The 23,890-nt window shown below is 42.6% G+C and overlaps 1 protein-coding gene across 1 annotated transcript in view; it reads left to right on the top strand.

Moving 5' to 3' along the window:
* Positions 1-23,890, top strand: part of dock2 (dedicator of cytokinesis 2) — a 703,541-nt gene that overhangs the window by 648,622 nt on the left and 31,029 nt on the right. Inside the window, exons 41-42 of the mRNA XM_033029960.1 lie at positions 16,486-16,627; positions 22,615-22,696. Coding sequence (XP_032885851.1) covers positions 16,486-16,627; positions 22,615-22,696 — 224 coding nt within the window. The remainder of the gene's footprint in view (positions 1-16,485; positions 16,628-22,614; positions 22,697-23,890) is intronic.

Here is a 23,890-nt window from a genome sequence, read left to right as displayed (position 1 = left end):
GGGGGAGGGGCTTGGGAGAGGAGGATGTGGGGGAGAGGAGGAGGGTGGTGAGGAGGAGGGTGAGAGAGGAGGAGGGGTAGAGGAGGAGGGTAGCAGGTCCGGGGAGCTGGGAGCGTGGAGCAGTGAGGGGGAGGGGGGAGCGGGTGAGAGTGGGGAGTGGGGGGGGAGGGGGAGCGGGCATCAACCAAAGGACTATGAGTTCGACGGCTTCAATCTTGGGCCCAACTTGCTCGTTCTTTCTGAGTCTTTTGAATAACAGGAGGAGGAGGGAGGGGTGGGGGGGGGGGGGAGGAGGGAGGGTGGGTAGGGTTGACGTCACTCACAGCGAGAGCAAGATGGCGCAGACCCATTGTGACATCATAAGCGAAAGACAGTCGTTATTATTTCAAAGTTTTGTCTGATTTTTGAACATTTTCATTAATAACTCGAGAAATAACGCATGACATTTTCAGGTAATGTGATTTCGGACTTCATGGGAAAAATCTCTACTGGAATATGTAAAAATGTTACCGTTAGTCCCTTGTTTTTCGATAGGATGTGATTATACACAAACACACAAACACCCACACCAATAAATACACATCCAATATCAGAGTTTTATAAGTATAGAGGTAGGTACCTGTTTGCTTAATATCTGCTCATTGTGTAATCTCCTTACTTTTTTTGTGGGATATTTTGTATATTAATGTTCCACTGAATGGAAACACACCTCATGAATCTTGCTGATACTCAATTCTCTCCAATGAGTTCATTCTTTGTAAGTTCATCCTTGGCCCCTGTTTATATCCAGTCTCACTATCTCGTTCACTCCTGTATCTTTGCCTTCACAATCATACCTTGCTCATGTTGTATGCGTCACTGTGTGAGCGAACTCACGTAGATAATAGGCAAACTTTAGTTTAGAGTTTGGAGATATGGTGTGGAAACAGGCTCATTGGCCCACCGATTCCACGCTGACCATTAATCACCCATAAACTAGCTCTATCCTACACACTAAGGACAATTTACAGAAGCCAATTATCCTCAAAACCTGTACGTCTTTGGATGTGGGAGGTAACTGGAGCACCCGGAGAAAACCCACGTTGTCAAAAGGAGAAAATGCAAACTCCATACAGACAGCACCCATGATCAAGATCAACCCCAGGTCTCTGGTGCTGTATTGCAGCAAGTCTACTGCTGCGCCACTGTGCCACCCACGGTATGTATAAATAATATACAAACCCACCTTTTGATTCGGTAAAGATCATAATCTTCTCGTGTGTCCTTTGATCACCAACCTTGCTCTGTAATTAAATGATCAACAACAGGTACTTCTATCTGCAACCACAGGAGATGTAACACCTGTCCCTATACCTCCTCCCTCACATCCATCCAGGGACCACAACAGTTCTTCCAGGTGAGACAGAAGTTCACATGCACCTCCCCTAATCTTATCTACTGCATTTGGTGCTCCCAATGTGGTCTCTTGTACATCAGCGAGACCAAGCATACACTAGCCAACCATTTCGCCGAACACTTCTGGTCGGTCTGCCAAGGTCTGCCGCATCTCTCTGTTGCTAAGTATTTTAAATCTCTTTCTCATTCCCTATCTGACTTTTCTGCCATGTGCCTCCTCTATTACCAACGTGAGTACACATGCAAACAGGAGGAACAGCACCTCATATTCCGGATAGCTTACATTAAGTACATTGGTTGGCTTTCAACCCAAAAGTATGAATATTGAAAATCTCCAAATTTAGGTAACTAACTTACAAACACACCACCTTCCGGGTGTGTCAGGGGTTATGGGGAGAAGGTTGGAGAATGGAGTTGAGAGAGAAGGATAAAACAGCCATGATTGAATGGTAGAGTAGACTTGATGCTCCGAAGGGATTAAATCTGCTTCTATAACTTCCTCCTTTCCGATCCCCACCTTCCCCCCCCCCTTCCCTGCGCCCTACTTGAATGCACACCATGTCTCCCTTTCCCCCATTCCCTTCTACATGCATTCCTTCATCTTGCTTCACATTCCATGCCTCTTCTGTCCTCATCTCCTTATCTCACATTTGTTGTCTTTTCATCTCTCTCCTTTGTTCAACTATCCACCAATCCAAACCCCCCCTTCACCCACATCCACCTATCACTTGCTGGATTTTCTCCTGCCCCCACCTCTCTTCCAGCTTTCTCCTCTACTATAATCAGTCAGAAGAAGGATCCCAACCCAAAATGTCTGACCCACAGAGTTACTCCAGTACTTTTGAGTCTTTTTGTGCTACTTGGTGTTTCTGTGCAGTCACATCTTGTTGTTCTGCCACAGTTTCTCATCTTTCACTCGTATGAAAATATTCAGATTTATCTTTTGTAGAAACAACGTTGGATTCACACTCTCCTACATTGAAATCCATCTGCAACATATTACTACTTAGTTTACCTACATCCCTTGGTGCCCTCCTGCTCCTATCTGCATAACTCACAGACCCTTGAAGATAGTGTCATCTAAAAACACTGATGCTCGCTTTGGCCATGTCATTTATATACAGCATGAAAAGCTGGGGGTCACTGTACACATTTCAGGGAAAACCAGTCACATTTCCTACAAACTCCCATAAATTCATATTTGAAATCCAAAAAGCCACTCATTTGTCCAATATGTTATTGATTGACTAAAATTGTTTGGTCGCATCTTTTACACAAGGCATGGTGGATGTCTGGATCGTGCTACCAGGGGTGGTGGTAAAGACATGTAAGAAGCATTCATTGCAGGGAACATGTGCAGGCCGAGGAGATTAGTTTAATTTGTCATCAAGTAGACTGAAGGAACTGCAGATGTTGGTTTACAAAAAAAGACACAAAGTTCTAGAGTAACTCAGCGGTCAGGCAGTATCCCTGGAGAACATGGCGAAGTGAAGTTTTGGGTTGGGACCCTTCTTCAGACTGATTCCGGGAGAGGGAGGGGGGTAAAGACAGCTGGAGAGATATTTCCGTGTATGTTCCTTCCTCTGGTTTCACAATTCACAACTCTTCTATCCTTATCTCACATCTTTAGTCTTTTCATCTCTAGGCTATGTCCAACCATCTGCTTATCAACCCCCCCCCCCTTGTATCGCTCGTCACTCACCATGCTTTGTCCTGACCCTCCTCTCTTCCAGCTTTCTCTCCCCCCTCCCTACACACTAATTAGTCTGACGAAGGGTCTCCACCTGAACATCACCCAGTCATGTTCTCCCCAAATGCTGCCTGACCACTGAGCTACTCCAGCACATTGTGCTTTTGAAACAAATGTTGGTATCATGTTCACCACGAACATTGTGGCCTAAGGACCTGTTCGTGTGCGGTAATGTTATACGATCTATATCCAACATTACTTATTCACACTGAGTTCCTTCAATCAGTTCATGCTTATTTCAATATGCATTTGCTTTGGTGCTGATGATAATGTTTTCCAGTATTTTTTTCATCAGTGAGGCTTGCAAAATACCAGAGATAAGCATCTTGTTAATAACTAAAAAGTCATTTGTTTTCTCTCTGTTTCTCAATAGCCCAATGGATTTATGCCTGCCACATTCTAATACTGTTTGACACTGCATTCACCTCTGATAAAATATACCTCTATATTACCATCTCTTCCCTTAACTTCTCTGTAGAATCATAGAATCAAACATACAGAGAATACCTGTTGGCTCATTGTGTTTATGTAAATCAATATGAAGCTACCCATCCTAATCTTATGAAGACTCTTTGACTTGAAACAATAACTCTGTTCCTCGTTCCACATATGCTGTCTGATCTGCGAGTTATGTCCAGCATTTGCTATCTTATTTCAGCTTTCTAGTATCTGTTTTTTTTTAATATCATTGGAGCCTACCTCATCTATTTGCATCTAATTTACTCTCCCTCTAAATTGTCAAAGTATCTGCCATGCAATGCTGGATGGGAAGAATTTTTTTCCCAAACAAATATTATTGGGAAGAGCAAACTCTTTAGTTTCTACAGCAAGCTCTGCTCGTGAACTAGCTTCCAATCTCTGCCATTTAGAGTGTCATAGTCTAACTGCATTCCAACATAAACTCTCAAGAATATTTTTCACCATCACCGTGGCCTCCTACTTTAAACTCCATATCAATGACCAAATGAGAATCAGCATCACCTTGCCTACTGTTCAAATACTTGTCCGTGCTTTTGTTACACCAAACGTGAAGGTAGACAATAATGCTGGAGAAGGCAGGTGAGGCAGCATCTATGGAGCGAAGGAATAGGTGATGCTCAGGTCGAGACCCTTCTTCAGACTGATATGGGAGGTGTGGGGGGGGGGGGAGGGAAGAAGAAAGGAAGAGGCGAATGCAGTGGGCTGTGGGAGAGCTGGGAAGGGGAAGGGAAGGAGGGAGAAAGCAAGGACTACCTGAAATTGGAGAAGTCATTGTTCATACCACTGGGGTGTAAACTACCCAAGCGAAATATGAGGTGCTGCTCCTCCAATTTGCGGTGGGACTCAATCTGGCCATAGAGGAGGCCCAGAACAGAAAGGTCGGATTCGGAATGGGAGGGGGAGTTGAAGTGCTGGGCCACCGGGAGATCAGGTTGGTTATTGTGAACCGAGGGGAGGTGTTGTACGAAGCGATCGCCAAGCCGACGCTTGATCTCACCGATGTAGAGCAGCTGACACCTAGAGCAGCAGATGCAATAGATGAGGTTGGAGGAGGTGCAGGTGAACCTCTGCCGCACCTGGAAAGACTGCTTGGGTCCTTGGATGGAGTCAGTTGGGGGGGGGGGTAAAACGACAAGTGTAGCATTTCCTGCGGTTGCAAGGGAAAGTGCCAGGAGAGGGGGGGGTTTGGGTGGGAAGGGATAAATTGACCAGGGAGTACAGAGGGAGCGGTCTCTGTGGAAAGCCGAAAGGGGAGGAGATGGGAAGATGTGGCCAGTGGTGTTGTCCCGTTCGAGGTGGCGAAAATGTCGGAGGATTATTTGTTGTATGTGACGGCTGGTAGGGTGGAAGGTGAGGACAAGGGGGACTCTGCCCTTGCTACAAGTGGGGGGATGGGGAGTGAGAGCAGAGTTTCGGGATATTGAAGAGACCCTGGTGAGAGCCTCAACTATAGTAGAAGAGTGGTACCCCAATTCCCTAAAGAATGAGTACTTCCTGGGTGCAGATGCAGCATAGACAGAGGAAATGGGAGTAGGGGATGGAGTCCTTACAGGAAGCAGGGTGGGAAGAAGTGTAGTCCAGATAGCCATGGGAGTCAGTGGGTTTATAGTAGATGTCAGTCAGTAGTTTATCACCTGTGATGGAGTACATAAGCATTGAAGTACTTAAAGACATGAAGTACTTAAGGTCTTCAAGGGGTCAGCGTGGGTTTTTCTCCGAGTTCTTCGGTTTCCTCCCACACTCCAACGACATAGAGGTTTGCTGGTTAATTGGCTTGGTATAAATGTAAATTCTCCCTCGTGTGTGTTATGGGCCAAATACTAGCAAATGAGCCAAACCCAGTATGCCAAGTTGGTTGGCGTGGGCAAGATGCGCCTCAGGGCCTGTTTCTATGTTGTGTAGCTCTATGATGCTATGATTCTAAATTGGAAGACATTCATAAATATACAATTTTGGCAGACCAGTAAACCAAAAATAAACATAGTTTTGTTGATGATTAACATTCATTATCTTTCATTTATGGATAAAGTTCAGCTCTGGCCATGAGAGCAAGGCCCATCTGCAATGGTCCTGTGATTGCCCCCACTCCTACACCAATCATCCGCTCCTTAAATAATTCCCAGGCTTTTGCCTCTTAATCTATTTAGGAATTATTCTGGCAGTCGTCAGTCTTAATGTGATAGAAATCTCAGAGGTTTTGGTAAATGCTGAACCTAAATTGTAAAATTCTTTATTGATAGCACAGTGGAACAACATTATTCTTAACCATGCTTCTACATCGTCCAGTTTAACCCTTTTGATTATGTCTGTGTTCAATGGCATATCATGGTTCCATTTCCAGTATCCTCTTAGTAAATACAATTTAAGGTCAGGACCTCTTTTCCTCTAAGTCATTCTATTACATTTTGTCTCATCGCAGCACCACTTCCAGGGCTTGAATATTCCTTTTGCCACATTCAAGTCACAAGGTGGACACTACATTCTTTATTTCTAACATGGTTATTGTCTTGACTGAAATAATCAAGAGATACATGTTCCATATGTTGGCAATCATCAGGTTCTGGTCTCTATTCTGTATATAACCATGCTGACTGGTCAACTTTAGACTCATCTTCAATTAAATTGCAAGAAGGAAAAATCTAGATTCCCAATGAAGTTTCTGTTTAGTTTTAGTTTTAGTTTTAGGTTTAGGTTTGCCTGACCTGCTGAGTTACATTTTGTGCTATGCTCAGGATTTCAGCATCTGCATTTCTTTGTGCGTCTCTCTTAAATTTGTTTTTTTCTCACCAATACTCAGGCCTTTATATGAGTTATATCAGTTATCCTAACTTGAAATGCTGCCAAAAAGGTGATTTAGGCAGATTCAAAGCTAGTACTTCAAAGGGCTATTGGATATCTATATATATATATATATATATATATATATATATATATATATATATATATCAGAGATTAAAAAAAGGGCAGCTAAGAAAAAAAGAGTGAAGATAATATGTAATGATTTTAAAGAGCCTGCGTGGTGTTATAAGCCAAATGGCTTAATCTTCATCTTAAATTAGCAGAACCAAATAGCACAGAGGCTGACCAGTGTGGGCATGGAAGCGACTTTCTTGCAGAAAAATAATATTTACTCGAAGAATGAAATTCCCTGAACCGATTACATGCTGCAGCTATTCTGGATGACGAATGATGTAAAAGAAATACAGAAAGTGGTTCCATGCACCATCATAGACATTCCTTATTATCAAAGGATGCACGAAGGGAAAGAAGAGCCATAACCAGGGGTGAAAGAAAATTGCATTTTATTTGGTTGTAAATAGAATTGAAAATGTTGTTAACAGCACATTATTCAAGCACATAAGTATTTGGAACAGTTCTCAGACACGTTTCATTTATCTCGAGTCTTAATCCTCTGTACTATTTTTCTCCTACCTCTTAAAGGTCCTTTTCGCTTGTGCGATGAAAGGTTACAAAGTTTAATCCTCTGCAGTTTTCTCTGAACTGAATTCTTGTGCTTATTGTGTATTTGCTTCATTTCACCCAATCTCCAACTGGAATACATTTGCCCACTCAACCTGCTTCTATCAATTGCAGCCCAAAATACCAGGCAAATTTAAGGAAAGCAAATGATCTACTCTTATTATCAGTGCTTTCCTTCTCTATTGTAATCATTGTAATTACAATGCAATGGAGCCATTGTAATATAGGCAGCACAGTGGTGCAGTGGGTACAGCTCCAACGATCCTAGTTCAATCCTGACGTCGGGTGCTGTCTTTGTAGAGCTTGCACATTCTCACATCACATGGTGTTCCCCCAGGAACTCACATTTCCTTCCACAACTTAAACAAATCTGGGTTGACAGGTTAATTGCCCACTGTAAACTACTCATCATGTGAGTAGGTTGTGGAGAGGGAATGAATTGTAATAATAATAATAATGGATGGGATTTATATAGCGCCTTTCTAATACTCAAGGCGCTTTACATCGCATTATTCATTCACTCCTCAGTCACACTCGGTGGTGGTAAGCTACTTCTGTAGCCACAGCTGCCCTGGGGCAGACTGACGGAAGCGTGGCTGCCAATCTGCGCCTACGGCCCCTCCGACCACCACCAATCACTCACACACATTCACACACATTCACACACAGGCAAAGGTGGGTGAAGTGTCTTGCCCAAGGACACAATGACAGTATGCACTCCAAGCGGGAATTGTAGAGAAACATTTGTGGGAATAGGTTTGATGTGATTGCTCTGAGAATGGACATGGACTCAATGAGCTGAGTAGCGCCAATGTGGTATGAAAAAATATGAATAAATAGGAATTGTGACAGCTAATTCTCATGCAGGAAAGTCTCATTGCAATCACAACACAACAATCTGGGTTTTTTTGTGGAGCAAGTTGAAGGATAAAAGTTGGCATATATACATGGATACTTTCCCTGCCCTTCCATGAGAAATGCCATGGGATTATTATGTACATCTGAAAGGATGGGTTTCTCAGCAAAAGTAATGCATCCAGTAACATATTGAATAAAGACACAAAATGCTGGAGTGACACAGCGGGACAGGCAGCATCTCTGGATAGAAGGAATGGGTGACATTTCGGGGCTAGACCCTTCTTCAGACTGAGAGTCAGGGGAGAAGGAGACACAAAGATAAGATAGTGTGAGGTGTAAAAATGAGATATCAAAGTGGATGCAGATTTAAAAAAAATGTTGAATAGATCATTGTTAACTGGGGAAGTTGACAACGAAGAATACAGAGATAAAATTTAATCAGGGGAACAGTCAGACTGGTCGGAGAACTAGGAAGGGGGAGGGATGGAGAGAGAGGGAAGGCAAGGGTTACTTGAAGTTAAGGAAGTCAATATTCCTACTGCCAGAGTGTAAGCTGCCCAAGCAAAATATGAGGTGCTGTTCCTCCAATTTGTGCTGGGCCTCACTCTGACTGGGCCTCACTCTAACATACTGCTTTGTATGCATTGCCTTAAATGATTGGCCAACATTGTGCATGGGCCCAGAATTGTTTGACCACAGTTGAACCAGGGAGGCAGAACCTAACCCAAGTTTGATATGTGTAGGATGGAACTGCAGATGCTGGTTTAAACCGATGATAGACACAAAAAGCTGGAGTTACTCAATGGGTCAGGCAGAAAAGGAATAGGTGACGTTTTGGGTCAAGAACCTTCTTCAGATTGCAAAATCAAGGGGAAAGGAAACAAGAGATAGAGATGGTGATGTAGGGAGATATAGAAAAAATGAATGAAAGATATGCACAAAACTAACAATGATAAAGAAAATGGGTCATTGTTAGCTGTGGATGAGGTGAGAACGAGTTACAGACAATGACTCAAAAACACAACTTTGATGGGGGAAGGTACAACTTGGATGGTATAAGGATGGAGAGAGAGAGAATGTCTAATTGAAGTTAAAAATAGCTATGTTTATACAACAGGGTTGTAAGCTGCCCAAACAAAATATGAGGTGCTATTCTGGTTGGATCGATTCTTGTCTAGTGGCAACGCAGGTCTTGCCAAGGTGGTCTTGCTTCTAATTAATATCATGAAATAGATGAGCAGATAATTAGATCAAGGCATCCTAAAAGAGAAGAAAGTCTGATATACATTGTTAGTAATAATTACCAAGAGACAAAATATCCCCCTAGATCCACAATCTTGACTGTTGTAAATGTATCATAGAATGCACATTACCATTCACCAATCAGTTGTTTTTTGTTTTAGCAAGTCAGATGATTTCAACTAAGGCATGAAGGTCCTGGAAAATACGTATACTGCAGCAGTTAAAATCCTGTTTCTATGGCAACGCAAAAACTCACAGTTCATACAATATTTCAATGAACTTTGAGCTTTGAACTCCATTTAGCAATGTGCTTCTGTTTTTCTTTCCCCCAAATAGGCATCTGCATCATCACAATGTTTAACCTTCAGAAATAAGGTGGTCTTGAGATCAATGAAAAGTAACAATGTCACAAAGGTCCAATCCGAACTCACCTACATTTAGTTTTACTAGAGTTGGGAGAAGTAACCAAACCACTTACGAGAGATATAATGCTTGTTTAATCTCTCCTACATGCGCCTGTTCAATCTTTATTTCCAACTGGCTATACATGTTTTTGATTTCTCAAGAGCATCAAAGAATACAGGAAATAGAAGCAGGCGAATCTATGTAGAAATGTTACCCCAAGGTAGGTGTCATGCCTCAATAAGTCCTGAACTACCGCTGAAAATCATGGGAGTGCTACCTGATCACATGTTGCACATTGTCAAATGTCTCTGCATGTGCTGCGAGGATAATATAAATAGAAACAGGGGTAACACATTTCTTGCTCCTCTTCTGCCATTCAATGTCCTCATTGTCCTTATTGATCACCTTATGGCCCTGTCCCACGGTACGAGTTCATTCCAAGAGTTCTCCCGAGTTTGCTCTGATTCGAACTCAGAGATTTACAGTAATGGTCGGTACTCGGGGCTCTCGTGGACATTTTTCAACATGTTGAAAAATCTTCACGAGTCCTCCCGAGCTTACCTGCCATTAGCGAGTCTTCCCGAGTACCTGCCGTTAGCATTACGAGCCGCTAAGAGGCGTCCCCGAGCTCCGACGTACCCGCTACGTTCATTCTCCGTGCTTACCACGAGTTTGATTTTTTTTTAATTCGGGAGAGCTCTTGGAATGAACTCATACCGTGGGACAGGGCCGTAAGTCTTTGGTGTTCTGAGGTAGGACTCCAACAGCCATGCCATCAGTTCACCTTCTAATTGTGGGTTGTTTCAAGGATAAGCACTTTCTCACAAAAAAATTTCACAAAGTTTTTCAACAATAAACCAATACCAAGAATAGTCTGAGTACAAGGAATTAAAAACAACACATATGATGATCTCCAGTATCAGCCAAGCCATACAATGGAGTAGGGAAGTTATGGCAGGTTTAAGTTCAACACTATTTAGGCCACAGCTTTGTGCTCTTTTGGTTGCCAGATGTAGCCAGAACTGTACAATTATAACTCTGGCACAGTGAAGGCCGAAGGTAGACATAACTGAGGTGTAACAATTAAAAGGGGCCCAGGTGGTGAAAATACAAAGAGCTTCATTCTGTTTACTTAAGGAGTCAGCAAACCAGGGATAGAATAGATTTAAAAAGAATGGAAGAAGGATGTGAGAGGAGATGAGAACAGAGAAAACATTTAGAAAACATGTAAGAGACAGTTAGACAGGTACAGGGATAGAACAGGTGTGGAGGGATATGAACCAAACGTAGGCAGGTGGGACTAGTGCAACTGGGACATGTTGGCCGTTGTGGGCAAGTTAGGCTGAAGGGCTCTATGTCTCTATGACTCTGTGACTATGTCTCTATGACAGAGTGTGTGAACCTCTGAACTTTGATACCTAATAGAAAGTGGGAGAAGGGAATGGTGGGGAAGTGGGGAAGAGGGTGATGGAGGCAAGACCCTCATCTCATGCAAAAACTGCCCAGATGTGACGTCAAGTCAAGGGTTGCATGGCGGGAGGTGGTTGGATTGATCTTTTCTAGCTGGCATGGTCACAGTGGAACAAATAGCTTCCTACTGTGTGATACATTTTCCATGATTCTGTAATTCTAAACCACCATCATGACTTTGCACCAGCATCAGTTCCCCAGAGAACGGACAGAACACATTGCTCATACTTCGTGTCACTTCTGTAAGATACAGCACAAAAAGGAAGCATCATCATTACTAAGGCAGCCTTCTCAAAGACATGTCAACCTTGGCCAGGATTCGGAGAATATCTGCTGGAGGTGAATCCTTTCATTTCATTCCATCAGCCTGGATCCATAACAAGAAAGCAGCCATACATGGCATTTCTTTGTGGGGACTTCAGCCAAATTAATCTTGATTGCTGAAATAACGTGCCAATGTTAAAGTTTCAACTGGGAAGGAAAATGCTTAACTGCAATACTTCCAAAAATTGGCTAGTTGGAGGTAGTTGTGTAGAATAGAGGGTTGAGTTAATGCGGCCTTTATTTATAGCAAGAGTAATCTGTTATTTATTCAGGTAGGATGTACTTTCACACAGCAACTCTCAATAGTGCAGGTGGCAGATGTCCTGACTGGATAATTTGTTGAAGACATCACCTGGTATAGATCTGAGTTGTGTAGATACAGAAGGAGCACTAGTTTGCCTGCTGCTCTGTGACATGCTACAGATGGTGGTTATGGGCAAGGTGACCATATGTCTAGGATATGAGGAAGCCAGAGTGTTGTAAAGTCAAACATCTGGCAGGTTGGAGCAAATGTCAATGCTATTTGTAAGTGAGAGAGACTAGGTTGCAGGATAATGGGGGAGTGGGATTGATGGGGTTTATCTGACAGCTGCCATAGACTTGATGAGACCAATGCTCCTTCTGTACCGTAAGGCACTACTAAAAATGAGAAATATGCTATTAGGTCCAACTGGTTCATTTGACGACATTGATTAAAACTCCTACTCCTTGACCTTTTATTTCAGATTGAAATATCTTGGACACAAATGACTGCAAATACCGATTTATAAAAAGACTCAAAGGTAGGCAAAAGTGCTGGAGAAACTCAGTGGGTGCAGCAGCCATCTATGGAGTGAAGGAAATAGGCAGCGTTTCGGGCCGAAACCCTTCTTCAGACTTCTTCAGTATTTCCTTCTTCAGTATTTCCTTCGCTCCATAGATGCTGCGTCACCCGCTGAGTTTCTCCAGAACATTTGTCTACCTTTGATTTTCCAGCATCTGCAGTTCCTTCTTAAACATATAAAAATACACAGTTCTGGAGTAAGTCAATGGGCCAGGCAGCATCAAGACAACATGAATAAGTGAAGTTTTGGGTTGGGACCCCTGTAAATTATATGAGAAAAAAATCCTGCATTACTCATTGAAATATCCTTTTATCTTATAGCTATGTCTTCTCATCTGAGAGTCTCTTACTGTTGGAAGCAACTCAATATCTCCCCTATTAAACCCCATTTATGATCTTATATGTTTTAATAAAATCACCATTACTTCTAAATGCCAAAGAAAACAGATGTGACTTTTTTTTTAAACATTCATGATAGGATAACCCATTCATTTCTGGAATCTCTCGAGATCTGTCTCCAAGGCCAGGATATATTTTCCTAAATAATTGGGCCATAACTGTAGCAGTACTCCAGGTGCAGCCAGCGTCCGATATGGTTGTAACAAAAACATCTCAATTTCTAAACTCCAAATCCCTTACAAATAAAAGTCAAAATGTAATTTGTCTTTCTACTTATTTGTTGTACCAGCCTACTGGCCTTATGTGTTTCATGCACAAGAGCTCTGGATCCCTCTTTACTCATCTTATTTTCAATCACCCACACTTAAATGTAATATCACTCACCATTTATCAATGAGAGCAATGTCTTTAACTCCTTGATTAGTTATCAGTTTGCTTTTCATTCTGCTTCTACACTCTCCTGCAATATGAAACCTTATTGCAAGCGATTTGAGATTTTTTTTAAATTTCTGCTTTACCTTTTATTTCATCAAAGTGTTCAGTCAGATTGACTTTCCTGTTTGTTGAAATCAAGGTTACCTACTCACTACTGAATGTATGCTTCTAGACTTATTTTCTATAATGTCTTTGCAGAAGGATTTCAATATCTTTCTCCAATTGATATTAAGCTAACTGGTCCATGGTTTCCAGGACATTATATTTCCCTTTCTACTTAAAAGGAATCATATTAGATGTCTGCCAGACTAACACTGTTTTATTAGATAAAAGTTATAAATCTAAAGGAATAGTCTTCCGTCTTTTTGCCATTTCTCAGGTTGGCTCACATATTCTCATCTGCTATTTTCCACCATTAGGTGGCTTTTAGTATTAATCAAATATCCCTTTATTTCTTTCAAGCCATGAAGATTCTGACGTTATTAGTTGTGTTCCATTACTACTCCCATTATGTTATCTATAATTAGTAAAACTATTACACTCACTTCATCATAGAAACATAGAAACATAGAAAATAGGTGCAGGAGGAGGCCATTCGGCCCTTCGAGCCAGCACCGCCATTCATTGTGATCATGGCTGATCATCCCCTATCAATAACCCGTGCCTGCCTTCTCCCCATATCCCTTGATTCCACTAGCCCCTAGAGCTCTATTTAACTCTCTCTTAAATCTATCCAGTGACTTGGCCTCCACTGCCCTCTGTGGCAGGGAATTCCATAAATTCACAACTCTCGGGGTGAAAACGTTTTTTCTCACCTCAGTCTTAAATGACCTCCCCTTTATTCTAAGACTGTGGCCCCTGGTTCTGGACTCGCCCAACATTGGGAACATTTTTCCTGCATCTAACTTGTCCAGTCCTTTTATAATTGTATATGTTTCTATAAGATTCCCCCTCATCCTTCTAAACTCCAGTGAATACAAGCCTAGTCTTTTCAGTCTTTCCTCATATGACAGTCCCGCCATCCCAGGGATCAATCACGTGAACCTACGCTGCACTGCTTCAATCACAAGGATGTCCTTCCTCAAATTAGGAGACCAAAACTGTACACAATACTCCAGATGTGGTCTCACCAGAGCCCTCTACAACTGCAGAAGAACCTCTTTACTCTTATACTGAAATCCTCTTGTTCTGAAAGCCAACATTCCATTAGCTTTCTTTACTGCCTGCTGAACCTGCATGCCAACTTTCAGTGACCGGTGTACAAGGACACCCAGGTCTCGCTGCACCTCCCCCTTACCTAACCTAACCCCATTGAGATAATAATCTGTCCCCTTGTTTTTGCCGCCAAAGTGGATAACCTCACTTTTATCTATATTATACTACATCTGCCACGCATCTGCCCACACATTCAACCTGTCCAGGTCACCCTGACACCTCCTAACATCCTCTTCACAGTTCACACTGCCACCCAGCTTTGTGTCATCCGCAAACTTGCTAGTGTTGCTCCTAATTCCCTCTTTCAAATCATTAATATATATGGTAAATAGTTGCGTCCAGTTCTTGTCACATCTAACAATTCTTCACGTGGGCTTAGTTTGGTGGCCAGTTGAACAAGACCATAGTTTTTAAAACTGTCATTCTTGTTTTCAAATCCTTCCATGATTTCATCCCTCCCTATCTTAATCACTTTACATCGGAAAACTCTCTCACTCCCCACCCTCCGACACATCATAAGCAGCCTGTATTTAAATGCCCTAATCAACCTTCATTCCACCGTTTTTTGTAAACCAGCATCTACAGTTCCTGGTTGCTACAGAGAAGTAGAAAGCTCTGATTATTGAGTATAGGCAGCTCACAGAGCAAAGCCATTCCTGCAGTAATTTTCACTGAAAACAATTCTCCTGTGGTTCTCTCAATTCTTCCCCTGATCAATGCCAGGGGCAATGTAACAGTGACCAGTTAAGATACTGGCATCCATTACAATCAACTCCACATATGTACTGTATCTGTGATCTTCATTTGTTGTTTTTTTTGCAGGATGATAAAATCACTCAAGCACCTCAATCAAGTATTAATTAACTGATAGATAAGTGTGATTTAAATGAAAATTTCAATTACTTGCTGGTTATTGTTTATGTCTGGTAGATATATAATGTTCACTGTTTAGTTTAGCCAAAGTACAAGAAGAATGGAAGGCAATGTGGTTAATCTGCAATTAAAATCACTTGTAGTTTTATTATCCCATTATAAGCAGGGCATTAAAACTGAAGAGAACCCATAAAGCACGGAATGCACAGGTCCAGGAGAGATACCTGAGATATTAAGATTATCACCAACAGAAAACAAAGAAGTGACTCAATAAAATGTTCCACAGGCTTAGGAAATGTCTTTCACCATTCAAACTAATTCATTCCAAAATGTTTGTCACAAAGGGTTTAATTGGTCCATTTTGTCACTTGTATTTGTGAGACATCATTGTGCTTTGATTTGCTGTCTAATATCCTCAGTATTATAGCACCAACTATATTTAATTTGCTGTGAATGGCTTGGCGATAGCCAGTGTTTCAGTATGAGTATTGATTTCTCTAACTTCAAGTAACCCTTGCATCCCCTCTCTCTCCATCCCTCCCCCACCCAAGTCGTCTTGTTCAGTCTCATTGTCTGTAACTTGTTTTCCCCTAGCCCACAGCTAACAAAGGCCTGTTCCCTTTATCATCGTTCATTTTTTGCATATCTTTCATTCATTTGTTCTATATCTCACTATATAACCGTCTATATCTCTCGTTTCCCTTCCCACTAACTCTCTGTCTGAAGAAGGGTCTCGACCCAAGACGTCACCTATTCCTTTTCTCCAGAGATGCTGTATGACCCGCTGAGTTACTCCAGCTCTTTGTGTCTATCTTTGGTTTAAACCAGCATCTGCAGTTCTTTCCTACACCCCCCAATCAATCGTTTGTTGACCCAATGCAATTCTCCTATTGAGCAAACCTAAAACAGATATCTTTCAACTTCTGGTCAAAGTACATGTACCACAGTACTTACAGGTCTTGTTTGCTTTTTCCGTGGAAGAAATTAATTTATAATGTATCTTTAACTTAACTCCCACCATGTTCAGCTATTTCCTTTCTCCAGAGATGCTGTCCGATCCGCCGAGCTACTCCATCTTTTTATGTCTATCGTCCTTATAAAATGATCTACACTGATACAAACTTTTATTATGAATGGGCCATTTTTCAGCTTTACTCTCAAGCTAGTGCCTGGTTTGTTTGCCTGAGATAGTTGGCAGATCAAAGTGCCAGTAAACACTGGTATAAAGCAGCTCTCAGCTGCGGAGTCCTGTCCATCAGGGTCGACTGAGAATGGCCAATAGCATGTAACTAAGGAAACTGGCTAAGAAAAGGTCTTCTTATGTTTCCACCCACAGAACAAAGTGTTTATCTACCGTGGGAAGGAATATGAGCGCAGAGAAGACTTTCAAGGTCAGTTGATGACAGAGTTTCCAAATGCTGAAAGGATGAACACAACATCGCCTCCAGGAAATGACATCAAATACTCCCCTGGACAGCGTATCCTTTAGGACGGCCTGTAATACAGATAACATCATTAGCTGTGTAATAATCCGCTTTTTACCCTGTCGCAGGATGGCTCAAAGAAGAAGCTGTTCACAGTTCTGTTGCTGCTGCTTTTGTTCAAAGATGATTAAGGTTGTGCATTAACTCATTGTTGTTCTTATTATAAAAACAATACTCATTCAGTTAACGTAACGGTGCGCCCTAATGTCACAGGCCCCGACACTTAGTACGGGTGTCAGGGGTTATGGGGAGAAAGCAGGAGAATGGGATTGAGAGAGAAAGATAGAAAGCCATGATTGAATGGTGGAGTAGACTTGATGGTCCAAATGGTCTAATTCTTCTCCTATCACTTATGAACTCATGTACATTTATGCAGCACACTACTTAGCACAGCTGTCTCTCAACTACAGGGACCTGATTTCTACCCCGACCTTGGGCGCTGCCTGCGCAGAGTTTTCACGTTCTCTTTGTGTCCAGATGCTGGGTTTCACATTTCAATAAACTGATAAGTTGCTTTGGTATTGAAAGTTACCCCTAAATATGAATGTTATTGGTAAAAAATCAAGTGGGAATTAGGAATGCTGTAGTGGGATTAGCTTGAAGAGGTACAGGTAAGTAAAAAAGGTAAGGAATTCCTCTACTCTGAGCCAATGGACCCGATGGGCTCGTTTTGTGTCATTATAAGGTAACAATTAGCATAGAAATAGGCAACGTTTTGGGTCGAGACCCTTCTTCAGACCTGAAACGTTGTCTATTTCCTTCGCTCCATAGATGCTGCCTCAACCGCTGAGTTTCTCCAGCATTTTTGTTTACCTTCGATTTTCCAGCATCTGCAGTTCCTTCCTAAACATTCAATCATGGCTAATCAATCTTTCCCTCTTAACCCTCATTCTCCTGCCTTCTCCCCATAATCACTGATCTGATCACTTACTAATCAAGAATCTGTCAATCTCCGCCTTAAACATATCCATTGACTTAGCCTCCACAGCTGTTGGCTTAAATAAATTCAACACCCTCTGACTAGAAACATTCCTCCTCATCTATTCCTAGAGGTATGTCCTTTTATTCTGAGGCTATGGCTTCTGGTCCTAGGCTCTCCCACTAATGGAAACATCCTCTCCACATTGATCCTATCCAGGCCTTTCACTATTCGTTAAGTTTCAATGAGGTCCCCACTCAACCTCCTAATCTCCAGTGAATACTGGCCCAGTGCCTACAAACGCTCATCCTATGTTACCCCAATCAATCCTGGGATACAAAATCGATATTTCCATTTCAAAAATTCAGCTGTATTAAAGTTACTATATTACACATTGAGTGCCTCTGACTGAGGGTGAATTTGCTGCCACAGAATTCAAATAGAAGTCACTAAAAAGTGCCCTGCATTTAAACCAGAGTAGTGCTGATAAATCATGTGAGGCGTAGCACTTGTGGAGAGAGCTCTTGCAGAGTGAACGTTTGATAAAGGCAATATGGAGTGGGGTCAGCGCCCAAGTACATGGCAGGTGATAGTCAGAAAGAAAAGATGCTGGAAGCCTGAAATAAAAACAGAAAATACTGGAAACTCACAAAAGGTCAGAGAGCAGCTGCGGAAGGTGGAACAATTAACATTTCATGTCTAGGAACTTCATTTGTTTTGTTAACTCTTTCTCTTCCTTCAGATGCTGTCTGGCCTGCTGATTTTTTTATTTGCACGTGCTGTTTTACAGTGATCCCCCTTTATCAAATTGGATGTAAATTCTCTGCAAATCAGACACATCAACCTCTATGTGATTCTGACCCAGTTAGCAGGATCAGAATGGAGGAAGAGTAAAAATGGGGTGAATGTAGAATTAGTGTAAATGCATGCTTTGGTCACCAGAGACTTGGTGGGTCGAGGTGTCTGTTCCTGTGCAGTAACTCTGTATGTACTACAACCATGTGAAAGTCACCCTGTATTGTGGTGACTGATCCATCACTCTACAGGTTCACTGTGCACAGACCAGCAAAACTCTACAATGCTGAGTGTGGGAGAACATGTACATTCTGGAGCTTTCAGGTCAACCCCTAGCATGGTTTGCAACTCAACCGATCCCAGCTGGAACACGAATAAGTGGGCTACTGTTGACAATCACTGGTAGCTGTAGATAGATGGCAAGTTGTTCATTGATAGGGAGAAACTGTTTCCTCTTGTGAGTGAATCTAGAAAAAAAAGGCAGCATTAATATCAGACAGATGGTGACAGATCAAATATAGAATTGTGAACAGGGCTGAGAACATTCCACGCATTGCTGTGTCGAATGTTGAAACAGAGCCTTGGCACAGGAGGGTGATCTTATTTGGGTGCTAAAAAACATGGGAGGATTAGATCGGGTAAATGCACAGAATCTCGTGCCCAGAGTAGGTGAATCGAGGACCAGAGGACAGAGGTTTAAGGTGAAGAGGAAACGCTTTAATAGGAATCTGAGAGGTAACATTTTCACACAAAGGGAGGTGGGTGTAAGGAACAAGCTGCCAGAGGAGGTAATTGAGGCAGGGACAATCACAACATTTAGGAAACAGTACCTGAGGGGCAACTTTATTTTTACACAAAGGGTGGTAAGTATATGGAATGAGCTGCAGGAGGAAATGGTTGTATTTCACCCATATCATTCTAAACCCCAACTATCCATATACCTGTTCACACAGGTACATGGATAGTTGAGGTTTAGAATGATATGGGTGAAATACAGGCAGGTGGGACTCATACAGATGGGGCATGTTTGTTGGTAGTTGAGGCTGGGACTATCCCAACATTTAACAAACAGTTAGACAGGTACATGGATAGGACAGGTTTGACACATATGGATCAAATGCGGGCAGGTGGGACTAGTGTAGCTGGGACATGTTGGCCAGTGTGGGGAAGTTGGGCCGAAGAGCTTGTTTCCACACTGTATCACTATAACTCTCTCGGTAGCTGGGAGCTAGATGGGGGACATGGAAAAGGATGAGAAGGCAGGGAAAGGGTCCGAAAAAATAATTTAGAGTCTTAGGGTGATAGAGTGTGGAAACAGACGCATCAGCCAAACTTGCCCATGCTGACAAACATGTCCCAGCTACACTAGTCCCACCTGCCTGCTTTTGGTCCAGATCCCTCCAAACCTCACCTATCCATGTACCTGTCCAAATGTTTCTCAATGTGGACGACAGATGGCACAATGGGCTAAGTGTTCGGCTGGCAACCGGAAGGTAGCTGGTTCGAATCCCGCTTGGAGTGCATACTGTCGTTGTGTCCTTGGGCAAGACACTTCACCCACCTTTGCATGTGTGTGTCCTTGGGCAAGACACTTCACCCACCTTTGCCTGTGTGTGTGAATGTAATTATGTGAAGCACTTTGGGGTCAATGCAAGTTGACTAAAAATGTGCTATATAAATAAAGAAATTTAATTTAATTTAAACATGATCGTACCTGCCACAACTACCTGCTCCAGCAGATCGTTCCATATACTTACCACCCTTTGTGTAAAAAAAATGTTGCCCCTCAGGTTCCCATTAAATCTTTCCCCCCTCACCTTAAATATTTGTCCTCTGGGTTCCAAATTTGAATAAAAGAGGTTCACAAGCAGCAAAAGAAGAACCAAGTAGCAGACCTGAGTGCTCAGAAAGCAAAAGAGAATATAAATTTAAAGTAAAACTGAAAATGCTGGAAACACTCAGCAGGTCAGGCAGCATCTGCGAAGGGAGAAACAGAGTTAATGTTTCAAGCCAAAGGCCTTTCATCAGACACAGGAATGTTTCAGATAAGATAGACAACTTAATTCCACATTCACTGAGGAAAGTACCCAACCTTTGGCAAACGCAGCGGCTCACTGCATGGGAATTACAGATGGTGAATTGTGGCCATCTCTGTATATCATTAGGAAGAGCAGCTACCAGTGAAACCATTAACATACTTACTGATAGCAGTCGAAGAGACAGAGTGAGCATTACAAGAGTAGAAGCAGGTGGGCAGAAACTATTGCAGAGCAAACAGGGAGGAATAACCAGACGTTAAGTCTGAAGAAGGGTCTCGACCTGAAACGTCACCCATCCCTTATCTCCAGAGTTGCTGCCTGTCCCGCTGGGTTACTCCAGCCTTTTGTGTCAATCTCCGATTTAAACCAGCATCTGCAGTTCCTTCCATCTGTGTTTGTAATTCAGTCAACAATGATGTAGTACCATTCATGTGTGAGAAGACACCATTGGTTTCCATAGACTCCTCATTAAGTTCCCGGAAGTTGGCTCCAACCAAGCCCTAATTAATGTCTTGAAGTGATTCTGCTATTTTGGGAATTCTGCAATAACAAGGATAAGATTGAAAGACCTACCGGCACTGACGAAGCAATCCAATGCACAAATTGGTGTAGCTCCCAGAATGAACTAACCTGGTGCTGTCAAAAAAGGTTGCAATGCCAGGTGCTGCAGATGTTGGAAATCTGCAATAAAACCAGAAAGTGAAGAAATTCACCAGATTGTGCCAGCAATGGCTGCCTCGCCAACAGTCGGTCTGTCCTTTCCTTCTTTGTGTCAGTTTTGTATGTGTAATATATGTGTGTGTATGTTTATGTGCGTGTATGTATGTTTTATAGTGTTCTTTAGCTTGTTTCATGTGTGGGGTGGGGGGTTTCATTTTTCCTAATCTCTCACCTTGACGGAGATACAATTTTTTCTGTGTCATATCTCCGTCCGCACTGCGGCCTAACATCATGGACTTTGCGGCCTTTCCTGGAGATTGACCGGGAGCTCCATTGCGGGAGCCTGCGGGACTTACCATTACGGAGTTCGCGATCCCTGTCGGGGGTCGTCTTTGGGGCTCCAATCATGGATGCCGGCAGGACTTTAACATCGCGGAGCCCGCGGTCTCAGGTTAGAGATTGACATCAGGGACTCCAAGCCCCAGGAGTTTCGACCACCCCTACGCAGGAGTTTTGATCGCCCCGTTGCGGGGGCTTCGACCGTCGGCCGCGGGGGCTTCCATCACCCCAACTGCGGATGGTTCAACTGCCCCGACCGCGGGAAAATAAAGAGGAAGGAAATGGACCTTATTGCCTTCTATCACAGTGAGGAACATGGGGAATCCACTGTGGTGAATGTTTATGTTAACTTTTATGTAGTTGTGTGTCTTGTGGCCTTGTCTTGTTGAGTTCCCCCTGCCACAGGTACCATGTAATCCCGGGCGGATGAGTTTCTAGCGAGCCAATGGCCATCCACACTTCAGTAGAAGTTGCGATCACTGTCGTACATAGCATTGTAAGGAATGATGATAAAGCACACACACCAAAATACTATACTTCCAGCGGCGGAAGTCTGCAGGAACTGGAGGACAGAGATGTGTGGTGCGTCCGTCACCGTTCCCGTTGGAAACCAGCACCACTGCGTATCTAATGTTTTCAACGATGATGAATGAATGAATGAATGAATGTGTCTTGTTTTTTTTAGTATGGCTGTATGGTAATTCGAATTTCACTGTACCTTAATTGGTTCACCTGACAATAAACTGACCTTGAAACCTTGAAGCATTCATCATGTCAGGCAGCATCTGTGGAGAGCGACAGAGAATTACAATTTCAGTTTGCCCTTTCATCAGAGCTGGGAATGTTTGGAGATAGACATTTGTTAAGATGCAGAGGAAAATGGAAATGGAGGAGAAAACAAAAGGGAAGATCTATAATAGGATGGAAGTGTGAGATCTTCTGACAACATGAGATGAAAGCGCAAGGTGGCAGGACAAGTAAAGGAACTGCAAGCTAAAAGTGCAAATGGATATCTGTGGATCCTAAATAAAACAATGATCTAATAACAATGGCAATAACAACCCGTGTTTATCTGTGCCTTTTGCAAAGCAAAATATCCCATGGTGTTTCATTTTTTTAGCATCTTCCCTCTCCACGCTGAGTTCTGATGTAGCGTTTTAACATGAAGATTATTAACTATGACTGTTACATTGTGCTGTTCACTATGTCCTTAACCTGCGTTCACACAGTCATTCAGTGTTTCACTGTCCAGCCGGTCCTCGAGGAACAGTCGCGCTTTAAGAACAAGCCCGTGCCTGACCAGGTTATCAAGTAAGTATGACAGCAGCTCAATGGCACTGCTTGAATGGATATTCCTCAGTCTTTTAGATCATTTCCTGACCATCACTACCATTCCATCAGCTCTGTCCTGGCAGGTGATACATGGGGTATGATTGATATAATAGTTCTAACTGAGCTGAACCACTGGATTTGGGATTCAGGGATCTCCCTCTTTGGCTCTTATACTCTACTGCGAGAGGGAAAAAGAAACGTGGGTGTGTGATTAGGATGGAGGCGATCTCCATTGTGGTCGGCTGAGACTAAAGGCCATGTTCACTTCAGGGGGATCTAGAGTTGGAGGCAGGGTAGAAGAACCGTTCATTCACACTTGGATCATTTTCCTTCATCTGACCCAATTGCCAGTAAACAGGATGTGTTCTTCAACTGTGTAGGAAGGACCTGCAGATGCTGGTTTAAACCTAAGATAGATACAAAAAGCTGGACATAGACACAAAAACCCTTCAGACCCTGAAGAAGGGCCTTGACCCGAAACGTCACCTATTCCTTTTCTACAGAGATGCTGTGTGGCCCGCTGAGTTACTCCAGCTTTTTGTGTCAATCTTGTGTGATTCAACTCTCAGAGGTCATGAGTAAAGAGCCTCAGCATTGATAGGAGTGTACTGGTAAGCTCAGTGCCCTCACGCAGTATTCCCCTGGCCCTTTAAGCACCGTAAATGGTAGCATCATGGAAGTCTTTTGAGGCTTATCTCAAGCTGACATGCCAATGGAGTATCGAAGGGGCATGCAAAATTGTGGATGGAGCATTCAGACCATGCATTCAGACTTGGATGGATGTCAAGTAACCCATGGCAAAATGCTGAAGATGAGCAAGGTTGTTCTTTCTATTCCTGTGTTCTCCAGAATCAGAAGACTTGCTTTTCATTTATTTTGATTTGTTGCTAATTGGCTATGATGATAAGAGAACAACCTGCTTTGACAACTGAAAAAAATATCGTTAATCTAGACCCCAGTCCAGAACTATTCATCCAGATACAGAGATTATTTCCCAGTTTAGTTGAATTTATTATTACTGTCATGTGTAGAAAGATACTGTGAACAACTTTATTTGCGTGCTCTCCATTCAAATCATATGATATATGAGTACAAACAAGCCAGACACAAGCCATTAAAGAGAAACATACCACAGTCCAGTTATAGAGAAAGTGCTAATAACAGAAATATGTG

Source organism: Amblyraja radiata, chromosome 11, assembly GCF_010909765.2.
Source record: "Amblyraja radiata isolate CabotCenter1 chromosome 11, sAmbRad1.1.pri, whole genome shotgun sequence".
NCBI lineage: Eukaryota > Metazoa > Chordata > Chondrichthyes > Rajiformes > Rajidae > Amblyraja > Amblyraja radiata.
This window is presented reverse-complemented; position numbering and strand designations above follow the sequence as displayed.